The following is a 14,877-nucleotide window of genomic DNA, read 5'->3' as shown; positions in this document are numbered from 1 at the left end:
ACTAATAAAATACAGAAGTGGATTTGAAGACTATAGTATTTTTAAAAAATTTTTTTAGATGTTGATGGACCTTTATTTTATTCACTTATTCATATGTAGTGCTGAGAATAGAGCCCAGTGCTTCACACATGCTGGGCAAGCACCCTACCACTGAGCCACAACCCCATCCCCTATAGTAGTTCTGAAAGAACTTTAACTTGGTGTTCCTCCTTCAATATTAGTATAATTTGGCTCACTTAGGAACCTTTTACAACTGAGTACTGCTCCATTTCAGTGCCAACCTTTGCATTTATTTTTATGTATTATATGATGAGAAATTACCAAGATGAAAATATTTCATTTTACTGCAACATTTCTCAAACTTAGTTTTTCAATTTCTCAATTCCTTAGTTTTGTGAACATAAACTCATATGATTGTTTCCCCTTTCAAATTAGTAAATTTTATTCAAGAATGAGAAACCCTGATTGAGATCTCACTGAAGGAGGAATTTCCTAGAGTTTTCTTTTAGACAAATAATTTCAGTCAGTAATTGAATTGATTTAAAAATGCTCTTAACAGGTGTGTGTGTATACATATAAATATATACATTTAGCTTGAGAATTCACTGTTATTTCATTTGCACAAAAATTTTATGCTTTTAATTTTTAAAATCCTAAGCCTATAACATTATCACTTTATTATTCTTCTCCAGACTGCCAACCCTATGTCTGTACCCCTAATTTGAAGTACAAATACATCACCTTTCTGGGGAGACAAACTTAGGCTTTCTTTTATGAAAAAACAAACAAATATATCATTAGTGTTTTATGAGTGTTTCATTTTGGGGTGTGGGGTATGGTTATGATATGGGGTCTCACTAAATTGCCCAGGCTGGCTTCTAATTTGCAATCCTCCCATCTCAGCCTTTCAAATAGCTGGAATTACATGCACCACCATGCCTGGATTTATGGATGGTTTTTTTCATACTAACATTAATCTGTTTAAATAATAATTTATTACTATTAGACACTGCAACATTATGCAAAAATGTATGCCAATCATTAATTTTAGTAATCTTTAATAAAATAATTATAGATAAAAGTGTGAATCTTTAGATAAAGAATAATTTATGATTTAAGTTTTCAACTAACTCCAGCTTCTTTCAGTGAAAATATATTCCAAATTTCTTACATTTTAAATGATATATTCATTATTTTCATAAAGGCCACTGCTTTTTGTGGGTCCAACAGGCACTGGAAAATCAGTGTATGTGAAAGATAAGCTAATGAATCACTTGGAAAAGGACCAGTACTTTCCTTTTTATGTTAATTTCTCAGCACGGACCAGTGCCAATCAAGTGCAGGTTAGTTTAAAACCAGAAACATGGGTCTATAACTATGAAATTTTTTCCTTATCTGATAAATGTTTTAAATTTCATGTCAAAAGAGAAACTGAATAAATCTCCTATAAAGTTAAAATGAACAGTTTTGTTTTAATAATGTATTATTTAATATTGTCACTTTCTTCTTTTTCTTTCTTTCTTTTTTTTTTTTTTTGCCTGAGAAGTAGCAAACATTGATTTCTTAACTGGAGAAGGGAATATAAAAGAAAGATAAACCACACACACCAGGCAGTAGTGGGTCGAGATAAGAGAACTTCCAGTTTTTCTTTGTAGACTCCTTGTGTTGTCTTAGGAGCATATGCTGCTCATTGGGTCTTTTAAAACATGGACTATCATGTGACCTTGTGTAATAAGAATATGTAGTTGTATATCCCACCCTTGGCCCCTAAATATGACAAGGTGAAACTACTCATGAAACCTTTTCAGTTGTCACTTTTAGCATCCATTCCTAAATCTATGCCTATTCATTCTTACCTGACCCCATTTCTCTTGTTTTAAGTTCATAACATTCTCTTAACTGCACAAATCTGACAAATGTAAAGCTGCTTTACTGTGGAGCTTAATTTGAATTAAAATAATAAATTCAGTATTCATGATTACAATAGACAAGAGAGTTCCAAAATTATGAAATACAAGAAAACATTTACATTCCTATTAACTATAAAAAATTTGGAGCTGGGAATGTGGCTCAAGCGGTAGTGCGCTTGCCTGGCATGCATGCCACCCGGGTTCGATCCTCAGTACCACATACAAACAAAGATGTTGTGTCCGCCGAAAAACTAAAAATAAATAAATAAATATTAAAAAAATTTCTCTCCCTCTCTCTCTCTTTCTCTCTCTCTCTCTCTCTCTCTCTCTCTCAAAAAAAAGTTTATAGAGGTTGTAAAGATAAGTGCTTTTAAATATTAAGTTAATGTTGGGATATAAAATGAGGAAAACAGTATAGGAATATATGCATGTACAATATAAGCATAATATATAAATATCTGTGTAACAATTCTGAATGTGAAAAAGGGTTTCCATAAATATTCTTTGAATGATATTATGAAGTATTACCCTAAATTTGAATAAAGAAGAAGAAGCACATACATAATAATGGATAACATTATTTCTTTACAAAAACTGTTAAACTCCTTTTTTTTTCTAGTGTTAAATAAGGATTTTATGTTGAGTTAGTCTTTGATAAGATAAACAAATGGTATCTCCTATTAATAAAAATCCCATGGATATTGGCAGTATAAGCCCTTCTTTATACTAATTTAACATAAGCAATAATAATAATAACAAATATGTAATATGATTATAGGTTAATATATCACTCTTTCTTTTAAAAACTTTAGAATATCATTATGGCTAGATTGGATAAGAGACGCAAAGGAGTTTTTGGACCACCTATGGGAAAGAAATGTATAATTTTCATAGATGATATGAATATGCCTGCATTGGAGAAATATGGAGCTCAACCTCCTATTGAATTATTAAGACAGTTTTTTGACTGTGGAAATTGGTAAATATTTAACTGACACCTTAATAAGTAAGCTATGCTGAAGTAATTGCTCATTTTTATATTTTAGTTTTTCAAAGCAAAATAGTACATTTTCTGTTATTTAAGGAAAAAGATCATTGCTGAGATTTTCCTATACAGAAGTTTTGGAAGGATTTTCTATATCTTGTGTTTGTTTTTGTTTCTTTTCTTTCTTTTTTTTTTTTTTTTTTTTGAGATGGTGTCTCTCTGTGTTGTCTAGACTGGCCTTGAACTGTGTTTAAGTGATCTTCTCACCCGACTCTTCCAAGTAGCTAGGATTATAGGTGTGTACCACCATACCCAGTTGTATATCTTTTTTGAAGATTATTTTAGAGGAGTTTTAGGCTTATAGTGAAGTAATAAGAAGATATAGAGATTGTCTGTATAATTTCTGTTCCCAAATATGCTAGCCTCCCCCATTATCAACATTTTCCACTGGAGTGGTACATTTGTTTAGTTGATAAGCTTACATTGACAAATCATAATCACTCAAAGTTCATAGTTTACCTTAGTGTTTGTTCTTTTTTTTTTAAAAGAGAGGGAGAGAGAGAGAGAGAGAGAATTTTTTAATATTTATTTTTTAGTTATCGGCGGACACAACACCTTTGTTTGCATGTGGTGCTGAGGATCGAACCCGGGCCGCACGCATGCCAGGCGAGCACGCTACCACTTGAGCCACATCCCCAGCCCTAGTGTTTGTTCTTCATGTTGTACATTCAAGAGTTTGAAAACTGTATAATTTCATGTATCTATCATTATAATATCATATATATTAGTATCACTGCCTTAAAAGTCTTCTGTACTGTTTTTCACCACCCCCTACCTGGCAACCACTGATCTTTTTATTATCTCCATAGTTTAGCCTTTTCCACTTAGTCAGATTTTTGTTGCTTTAACAATATATGAATAATCAGCTTATAAAGAACAAGGATTTTTTTTTTCTCATAGTTTTAGAGGTTTCAGTCCACGTTAGTTGACCCTTTCACTTTCAGTCTTGCAGAAACAACACATTATGGTAGGTAGCAAAACCACTCAACTCATGGCTAGGAAGCCATAAGGGATAGACGAGGGTCCCAGAATCCTCTTTGAGAGCATGTCCCCAGTGACCTAAAAACCTCCCACTAGACCCCACCTCTTAAAGTTTCTACCACCTCCCAATGGTGCCAAGACTTTATCACATAGGCCTATGTGGGATATTCAAGATCCAAACTATAGCAGTTATATAATTGGAATCATACAGTATATAATCCTTCCAGATTGCCATTTTTCACTTAATAATGTGCATTTACGTTTCCTCTGTGTCTTCTTTTGGCTCATTTCTTTCTAGCATAACAAAGTACATATAGGTACTATTTAGACAATCTTACGTATTCTGAAGATAAGATTTGATATGAGAAAAAGAAAGCCAGGACGTCACCATAACTAGGGCAACTGTATAATTCATGGTTCAAACTGGGACATTTCTGAGAATAAAAGGAGGATGTCATTAATATTTACTGGACAACCAGCATAAACTAGATTTGTCGGTAGAGTGGGACATAAAGCCATCCTACCTATATCTAGCTACAAGTAGGTTGTAGGAGCATTCATCCATTGTTTCTGGGTTTGGAGAAAGAAAAGAAAAAATGGAGAGTCAAATTGGAATGAAATGTAGGAGGAAATAAATGGAAGGACAGGATGAAGGGCCATAATTTTTAGTTGTCAGTGGACTTTTATTTTTATTTATTTATTTATATGTTGTGCTGAGAATCGAACCCAGTGCCTCACACATACTAGGCAAGTGCTCCACCATTGAGCTGCAACCCCAGAAGCTTTAATTTTAATGAAGTCAGCTTTTTGATTATTTCTTTCATAGATCATGCCTTTTGTATTGAATCGGAGAAAAATCATCATCATAGAATCTGGGTAATAGAATCAGTGTCATTGAAGGCAGAAATAAAATTCTGTTTCAAATAAAAGATTATCTCCTACTTAAAGCATATGTAAAATTATTCCTTTTATAGAAGCTAAAATCAGATTAAATTTCTAGGGATGTCTATATTAATTCCATCTTATTTATAACAGATTGTTTAAATTTTTATGTGTTTATAAGGTATGATCTTAAGGACACAAGTAAAATCACACTGGTTGATATAGAGCTGATTGCTGCCATGGGTCCTCCAGGTGGTGGAAGAAATCCAGTCACTCCCCGTTTTCTTCGACATTTCAACATCTGCAGTATTAATTCTTTTAGTGATGAAACTATGGTTCGAATTTTCTCAACAATTGTGGCATTCTACCTCAGGACTCGTGAATTTCCTACAGAGTATTTTATAACTGGGAACCAGATAGTCAGTGGGACTATGGAGGTGAGAAAGTAATGCAGTATAAATTGTTTTGGTGTTACATATTTCCCTCATTTGGCCCTTTTTATATTTTGTATTTTATTGATGCTTTATGATTAAACATAATAGTTAGATTTGTTATTACATTCTAATACATGCGCACAATATAACAATATAATTGGGTTATTTAATTCAGTAGTACCTCCTATTTCCCTCTCTTGCTCCCTTCCTTTGGTTCCCTCCCTCTACTCTATTGATATCCCCTCTATTTTCATGAGCTCCCCCTCTATTTTTCCCTTTTTTGTCTCTCTAACTTCAACATATGAGAGAAACCATATAACACTTGACTTACTGAATCTGGCTTATTTTGCTTAATATAATTAATGCTCTCGAGTTCTATCCACTTTCCTGCAGTCAACATAATTTCTTCTTTATGGCTAACTCCATGGAGTATATATAGCACATTTTCTTTATCCATTCATCTGTTGATGGACATTAGGCTGCTTCCATAATTTTTACAATCTATATATTATGCTGATTTTAATATTTTAGGATAAATACTGAGAAGTGATGCTATTTCTTTTATTAATTAGCTGGTTTTTGATGTTTCCATTCCTAGTCTTTAGAGGAAACTGCATATTGTTTTCTATAGAGATTATATTATACCAACAGTATAAGTGTTTCTTTCTCCCACATCCTCTTCAGGATTTATTATTATTTATATTTGTGATGGCTGCCATTCTAACTGGAGTGAGATGAAATCTTGGTGTAGTTTAGATTTGCATTTCCTGGATTGCTAAAGATGTTGAACATTTTTCATATATTTGTTGGCCACTTGTATTTCTTCTTTTGAAACATGTCTTTTAGTTCATTTGCACATTTATTGATTGGATTATTTGTTTTTTCAGTGTTTTTTGAGTTCTCTATACTCTGGATATTAATCTTCTGTTGGAAGAGTAAATTGCAAAGATTTTTCTCCCACTCTGTAGACTCTCTCTCTACACATTCTTTTTTTCTTTTTGGTGGGGGTTAGTGGCAATTGAACTCAAGGGGACTCAACCACTGAGTCTCATCCCGAGCCCTATTTTGTATTTTATTTAGAGACGGGTCCCACCAAGGGTTTAGCACCTTGTTTTTGCTGAGGCTGGCTTTGAACACACAATCCTTCTACCTTAGCCTCCGAGCCACTGGAATTACAGGCATGGGCCACTGCACCCAGTGGATTCTCTTCACATTCTTAATTGTTTCCTTGCTGTGCAGAAACTTTCTAATTTAATGCCCTCCTACTCATTAATTTCTGGTATTATTTCCTGAGCTTCCATAGAGGAAGCTGTTGTCTGTGCCTATAGGTTGGATTGTTGACCCTACATATTCTTTTAGCAGTCACAGAGTTTCTGGTCTAATTTCTAGTACTTGATCCATTTTACATTGACTTTTGTGCAGGCTAAAAAATAGAGATCTAGTATTATTCTTCCACATATGGATATCCAGTTTTGCCAACATCGTTTGTTTAAAAGGCTGTCTTTTCTCCAACATGTTTTTGGCACCTTTATAAAGTATTCAGATGACTGTACTTGTGTGGGTTTGTCTCTGTGGCTTCTGTTTGGTTGCACTGGTCTATGTGTCTCTTTTTATGCCAGTACCATATAATTTTTGTTATTATAACTCTGTACTATAATTTGAAGTCAGGAATCTGCATGTCTCCAGCTTTGCTTTTTTTTTTTTTTTTTTTTTTTTTTGCTTAGAATTGCTTTGACTATTCTGGGTCTTTTATTCTTCTTTAGGACTATTTTTTCTAGTTCTGTGAAGAATGTTGTTGGTATTTTGATCGAGATTACATTGAATATATAGATCACTTTTGGTAATATGTTGTCCCTTTTAAAAACATTTTTACTTAGCCATCTACTTTGATCTTTGTTATCAGAGAAGATTTAAGAATGGCAAACAAATCACAGGCTTTGAAATTAGTGGATCTAAGTAGGGTTGAGCTTTGACTACTGTTTCATGACTGACTGACTTGAGCAAGTAATTTGACCTTTCAGAAGCTCAGTTTTTTAATAACTAAAATGGGATATAATATCCACTTCACAAGATTCCTATAAGAAATTCATCCAGAACCAGTATCTGCCATATCATAGGTATTTTCCCAGTTGTTAGGTTTCTACTGTGGTGTTTGTTAATTTTCTCCTGTCTTCCCTCTTGTTCTTCATGCTTGTCTTGAAAGAAAGGAAGAAAGAAAGAAAGAAAGGAAGAAGTTTATGAATACATAACTTAGAAGTAGTAGTGAAAAGATAATAGATAAATAAAAGCATGGGAGTAGAAAACAAGACTTCCTATATGATCAAAGAACAGCTCCCTGCACAAAAAAGAGGCCAAAGCCAGCCTCATATTTAATGGTAAAAAGAAAAAAGTATTTAAAGCAATCAGTGGCAATCTCATCAAACTAAGCTTTCTGGAAGCTTGATAAAGTGGAGTTCATTTTGGGATGACTGCAACAGGAGGCAAAAAATTCCCTAGCTTTATTCTATCAGTTTCTGAGAATACTGTATCTTTTTAAGGTTCTTTTCTCTTTGTTTCAGTGGAAAATTTATGCTGCTAAAGTAGAGAAGCTATGAGCAAAGGGGTAGTACATTTATTTTGATACAGAAAAGTGCTTCTATTTATAAAATATAATATTTATATTTCAGGCCTCTATTGGAAAGGTAAGGAGGTTGGACACAAAAAGGATTCCTTTCTTTCTTTTTTTTTTTTTTCTCCTCTCTTTGAAGCATTATAGACCAACCAATGTGTGGAAGTTGGGACAAGGGGATGAACCAAAGAATGCATACAAATTTAAAAATATTTTTCTTTGACTTTCTATATTATAGAAGATTTAAATCACCTTTCTTAACAGAATATTGATAGCAAATATATACTTCGTTTCCATAATCTACCAGTAAAAATAGAGGAAAGAATAGAAGGACAAACAGTAAAAGAAGGGAAGGGAAGAGAAAGAATCAGTCAATGGGAAATTATTTAATCCTCTTTATTTGGAATGTTTCAGAATGAATTACCTAATTTCACTTCCTACTAAATTTTTAACTATTTAACCCCAGTCACTCATCTTTAAATGGCACAGCTGTAATAACTTAGAATCAGAAGTTCCTTTAACTTCATAAAGCCTGGTTGAGAGCTATAGAAAAAAAGAAACATGCTATGCTTAGGCTTAGTATTACACAATTTTCCAGGATGATATAATCTGATAGGATAAATAAAATATTTCTTGTATTATTCATTATACTTTCACTGATTATAAGCCTTTCATTTTTGCTTTGTTGTGTTTCTTTTGCATACAGATATATAAACGATCCATGGAAAATCTTTTGCCCACTCCTGCAAAATCTCATTATACTTTCAACTTGCGTGATTTTTCACGTGTCATCCGGGGATGTTTACTCATTCAAAGAGATGCTGTAGAGAGCAAGCACACTATGATCCGCTTGTTTGTGCATGAGGTTCTCCGAGTGTTTTATGATCGCCTCATTAATGATGATGATAGAAGCTGGTTGTTCAAATTAATCAAAATTGTTATAAAAGACAATTTTAAAGAATCATTTGATGGTGTTTTTTTACATTTGAGGAAAGAGAATGCACCAGTGAGTATATTTAGTGATTAAAAAATATGTCAAGTTAAAGCAATACATTTGCATGAATTGTATTAATCAATTAATTTATTTTTAAAAAATATTGCTTTTTTGCAGCATTTGAACCCAGGGGCAACTCCACCAGTGAGCTACATCTCCTACCCTTTTTAAAAATTTTATTTATTTATAATTTATTTTGGTACTCCAGATTCAACCCAGGGGTGCTTAACCACTAAGCCACATTCCCAGCCCCTTTTTTATATTTCTGTTTTGAGACAGGGTCTCATTGAGTTGCTTAGGGCCTCATTAAGTTGCTGAGGCTAGCTTTGAACTCGTAATCTTCCTGCTTCAGGCTCCTGAGCTGCTGGGATTACAGGTGTGCACCACCATACCCGGACTTTATTTTTTATTTTTAAACAGAATCTCACTAAATTTCAAAGGCTGGCTTTAGAGTTTCGATCTTCCTGCCTTAGCCTCCCAAGTCACTGTTGTGTGCCACCATACCCACCCAGCAAAATGTTGCTTTTTAATGATCATATTCTTGCAGCTTTTCTTATGAATAGGTGTTTATTTTGAGGAAGTTAATCTTCAGAGAAATGAATATAACAGAAGTTATTTAAAGGATAAAACCTTGTATGATAGTAGTTAAATGATATAATAAAATATGTAACATAGTAACATCCCTTAGTAAATAATAATTGGGAGTCACCCAAGATGATCCTCCAGACTAGAAAAAATCTTATTATTTACTAGGAATATAGTTTTAGGCATTAATTTTACAAGTATATGATTCCCTACGTAATGTTTACAACAATTATTGAATTTATAATCATTCCATAACATACATAAAGCTAAGTTTTGTGTCATTTCCTTAAATATATTTTAGAAAAATTTTTAAGTTTTGTAATCTGTTCATTTCCATTCTATAGGTGACTGAAGAAGACTTAAGAAATCTCATGTTTGGTGATTATATGAATCCCGACCTTGAAGGAGATGATAGAGTTTATATTGAAATTCCAAATATTCGCCATTTTAGTGACATTGTAGACCAATGCTTAGATGAGTATAATCAAACTCACAAAACAAGAATGAATCTTGTTGTGTTTAGGTACCTACATTTGATATTAATGCTTAAATTGCTATTTGTAAAATTTTATTTTGAAATATTTAAAATGTACAAAAAGATATAAAGAAAAATATATTAAATACACATTATACATATATAATATGAGAAATTTATTTGAAGTCCCCTGTTGTAGTCTACCCTTCTTCACTGTGTCTCCCATCATAACCTATAGTAATAGTAACTCATGTGTTTCTTTGGACTTTCACTACACCTGTATATTTTCTTACACATATATGCAAAGTCTTATTTTGCATATTTTTAAAATAAATTTACTTGTGCATATATACAGTATAATATAATTGTTATAACCATGAAATAAAATGGTAAGTATATCTACCTATTTATTGTGATATATAATTAGTGTGGGGTTTTTTCTTAGATATGTTTTGGAACATTTGTCAAGAATATGTCGAAATCTAAAGCAGTCTGGTGGAAATGCTTTGCTTGTTGGGCTTGGAGGAAGTGGTCGTCAGTCTTTAACTCGTCTGGCTACATCCATGGCAAAAATGCAGATTTTCCAACCAGAAATTTCTAAGAGCTATAGTATGAATGAGTGGAGAGATGATTTAAAGGTAAAATTATGAAGAAATCTAGCATCTAAAATTATAATAATGTGTACTTTTACCCATATAGAAAGAAATATCCTGTGTAGATGTATACTGAATACACGGATGATGATAATACTGTCCATTGATCACCTACTACATGTGCTGAACACTGTCCTGAGCATTTTATCATATGATCTTATTTTATAGGCACAACAGTATGAGCACACTGAAACAGAGGGAAGTGATGCACAGCAGAGCATGGCTTTCTGATTCAAGTCTTATTCACTATACTATTACAACTGTTGCTGCTGATTCTATCTTTATTCTAGTTCTGGGAGGATTTATTTTAGATAAATATGTGACTTCCAGTAGACAACATGAGCAGTATGGGCTAGGGGTTTAGCTCAGTGGCAGAGTACATTGCTAGCATGTATGGTGGTTTGGGTTCAATTTCTAGCTCTTCAAAAAAAAAAAAAAAACCTCATAATTGTTAGACCACGATGCAAGAAAAGACCACTGACTCCAATTAAAATCAAATTTAAGCAAGCTTATTATTTCAACCTGCTGGGCTGCCTTTCCCAACAAAATTGTGGGAGCCAAGGACAGCCCTGCAGCTTTCTTGCAGCCCAGATTTATAGCCCAAAAAGTTACACAAAGTGGGGGGGTTACAGATAACAAAACTCTGACCAACATAACACAAATGCTAGTTTACATTTTTGCTGGCCCCGATATTAGAATTTATGAAAGTCGTTAGAGCCTCAGAGAGGGTCGTTATCTAGCCAGGGAAGGCCAGGATTTATGAGGTATCACTAAGGTTTAGGAAAGGGTTGTTATCTGGTCAGGGAAAACCGGGCATGGTTGAGTTTAAGGCATGGGCAGCTTTATAACATCAACTTATGGCCAGGCTATACAGACATCCTAATATTTTTACAGAAAACAGAAATGAATCCTTCATAACTTGTGACAATCTACAGAGAGAATTAGGCTAGGTATATCAATAATGATGATGATAATGATGAATTAGTAATTTCTTTAGAGCTGTGTTGCTGTCCTAGCAACCAAGAGAATAGTGCAGTGCATACTTAGAGCTTTATCCTTAATTTACATAGGAATCTACAGTCTTCTATAGAGACTTCAGTACAGAGATGACCCAAAAATGGCCAAAAAAGAAAAGAGAGAGAGAGAGAGAGAGAGAGAGAGAAGGAGAAGGAGAAGGAGAAGGAGAAAGGAGATGTTGTGGACTTCTTTCACTTTCATTGGACCATACCCATTATATAGTTTTTTAATATTGTTAGTTGTTAATGGACCTTTATTTTATTCATTTATTTATATATGGGGCTGAGAATCAAATCCAGTGCCTCACATATGCTAGGCAAGCACTCTACCCGTGAGCCACAACCCCATTAAATCTTTACATATTAAAAATTAACATAGAGAGGCTGGGGTTGTGACTCCGCAATAGAGTGCTCGCCTAGCACTTGTGGGGCTCTGGATTCGATCCTTAGCACCACATAAAAATGAATGCTTGGAATAAAGGTATTGTGTCCAACTACAACCAAAAAAATAAATATTTAAAGAACATTAGTGTAGAGAATTACTTTTTCTTGGCTAGTAGCAGGTAGAAACGGTAGAACTGAAGGAGATATCAAAGAGTTCCACATAGATGTGAAAGGAAAAAGGATATATTTATATCATTTCCTCTTTTTTTCATGCTTTAAAGGAAAAAATTTTATATGTTCACTGCCTAATAAACTAATAGACTTAGAAAGCATAATACTTACGTATTGATTCCTTCAAAGTAGCAAAAACATTGAACTTTGAAGTCAGATATACTCAATTTTAACTTCTGCTTTGCATGATTTGTTAGCTGTGTTGTCTTTGCATATTTTAATTTTTTAAATAAATTTAATTGTTCATATATATAGTATAATATGATTATTATAAACATGAGATAAAATGGTAAGTATATTTACATGTATATTGTGATATATAATAAGTTTGGGTTTTTTTGGTAGATATGTTTTGGAATATTTATCAAGAATATGTCAAAATCTGTGTTGTAATGGAGTTTCTATGAACTTATCCATTTATTCTGGGTTACTCAATTTGTTGGTACTCAGTTGTTTATAGAATTCTCCTGTAATCTTTTTTATTTTGTGGCATTGGTTATAGTGACCTCTTTATTTCTGGGTATGTATTTTCCTTTTTTTTATTAGTTGTTTTTACATGAGAGGGTATATTTTGACATACATACATGGGATGCAACCCATTACAGTTTTGTTCCCATTCTTGTGGTTGAACTTGTTGTGGAGTTACACTGGTCTTGTGTTCATATATGAGCATAGGAAAGTGATGTCTGGTGCATTCTGTTGTCTTTCCTATTACCACCTCCCCTCCCATCTCTTCCCTTCATTCCCCTTTATCTAATCCAATGAATTTCTATATTTCCCCATCTTACCCTCCCTTGTTATGGGTTAGCATCCACATATCAGAGAGAACATTCAACCTTTGGTTTTTGGGGACTGGCTTATTTCACTTATCATGATAGTCTCCAGTTCCATCCATTTACTGGCAAATGTCATAATTTCATTTTTCTTTATAGCTGAGTAATATTTCATTTTATATATATATATATATATATATATACACACACACACACACACACACACACACACACACACACATACACACACCAAAGTTTCTATATCCATTCTTCTGTTGAAGGGCATCTAGGTTGGATTCCTAGCTTTGCTATTGTGAATTGAGGTGTTATAAACTTTCTCTGCTTCCCAGTCACCATTTAATCTGCTTCCCTCTCCCACACTTTTCCGCCATGATGTCCTGCCTCACCTTGAGCCCTGAGGAATAGAGTCAGCTGTCCATGGACTTAGACCTCTGAAACCATGAGCCCCCAAATAAACCTTTGCTTCTCTATAGTTGTGCTGGTTGGATCTTTTAATCACAGCAGTGAAAATTCTGACTAACTAGGAATCAATCTAACAAAAGAAGTGGAAGACCGACATCTACAATGAAAACTACAAAATATTAAAGAAAGTAATTGAAGAAGACCTTAGAAAAGATATGACCTCCTATGTTCTTGGATAGGCAGAATTAATATTGTCAAAATGGGGCTGGGGTTTGGCTCAGCAGTAGAGTACTTGCCTAGCACATGTGAGGCCCTGGGTTCAATCCTCAGCACCACATAAAATAAATAAATAAATAAAGGTATTTGTCCAGCTACAAATAAAAAATAAATATTTAAAAAAGTCAAAATGGCCATACAACTAAAAATGCTATACAGATTTAATGTAATTTCCATGAAAATTTCATTGACGTTCTTCATAGAAATAGAAAAAAGCACTCATAAAAGAGGCCAGAATAGCCAAAGCAATTCTTATTGTGATGCAAGAGGCATCACAATACCAGACTTTAAATTATACTACATAATCATAGTGTTGGCACAAAAATAGAATTGAAGACCAGTGGAACAGAAGACTAAGAGACATACCCACATAAATACAGGTGTCCCATACTAGACAAAGGCGCCAAAAACATTCATTGGAGAAAAGATTGCCTCTTCAACAAATGGTGCTGGGAAAACTGGAAATCCATATGTGCTAGATTGAAATTGAAACCCTGTATGTCACCCTGCACAAAACTCAAAGTGGATCAAGGACCTTGGTGTTAGACCAGAAACCCTGTGAATACTAGAAGAAAAAGTAGGCCCAACTCTCAATCATATCAACTCAGGAACAGACTTCATCAATAAAACTCCTAAAGCACAAGAAGTAAAATCAAGAATGAATAAATGGGATGACATCAAATAAAAAGCTTCTTCATAGCAAAGGAAACAATTAAGAACATGAATCAGAGAGCATACAGAATGGGAGAAAATCTTTCCCACCTGCATCTCAGATAAAGTATTAATCTTCAGGATATAAAAAGAACTGTATTTTCCTTTTAGTAACCATTATTATTATATGAAACAACTTAAAGTTCTAACAGTCTATTTAAAACTGATAAATTCAACTGCATAGAAAAATTTTACTCAGATCCATACTTTTCCACTTTGTTATTGATGTCACAGAGTATATCTTCAGAAATTGTGTGCCCATTAACATACATTTATAAGTTTTTATGTTTTTATGCTTTTTTCCTTTTGGAATTAAAACTAGATTTGTGCACCAAAATTACAGTAATGAGGATTCTCTGTTTACTGTTACTGGAAAATTGATACTTTTGTATGGCTTTAGGTTGCTGTCTAGGTCCTTTAACGTCAACTTGAAGGACTCCCTTTAGTATTTGTTTGGGAAAGATCTTGTGGCAGTGACCTTATTTATTTGGAAAGG

The 14,877-nt window shown here is 33.6% G+C and overlaps 1 protein-coding gene across 1 annotated transcript in view; it reads left to right on the top strand.

Annotated features, from left to right (window-relative positions):
- The window catches only part of Dnah12 (dynein axonemal heavy chain 12), a 269,851-nt gene that overhangs the window by 142,622 nt on the left and 112,352 nt on the right, over positions 1-14,877 (top strand). The window contains exons 37-42 of the mRNA XM_076839530.1: positions 1,205-1,343; positions 2,723-2,889; positions 5,000-5,255; positions 8,567-8,866; positions 9,784-9,962; positions 10,360-10,552. Of these exons, the coding sequence (XP_076695645.1) occupies positions 1,205-1,343; positions 2,723-2,889; positions 5,000-5,255; positions 8,567-8,866; positions 9,784-9,962; positions 10,360-10,552 (1,234 nt within the window). The remainder of the gene's footprint in view (positions 1-1,204; positions 1,344-2,722; positions 2,890-4,999; positions 5,256-8,566; positions 8,867-9,783; positions 9,963-10,359; positions 10,553-14,877) is intronic.

The sequence above is a fragment of the Callospermophilus lateralis genome, chromosome 1, assembly GCF_048772815.1.
Source record: "Callospermophilus lateralis isolate mCalLat2 chromosome 1, mCalLat2.hap1, whole genome shotgun sequence".
Taxonomy (NCBI): domain Eukaryota; kingdom Metazoa; phylum Chordata; class Mammalia; order Rodentia; family Sciuridae; genus Callospermophilus; species Callospermophilus lateralis.
The sequence above is the reverse complement of the archived record's forward strand: the minus strand, read 5'-3'. Positions and strand labels throughout refer to the sequence as shown.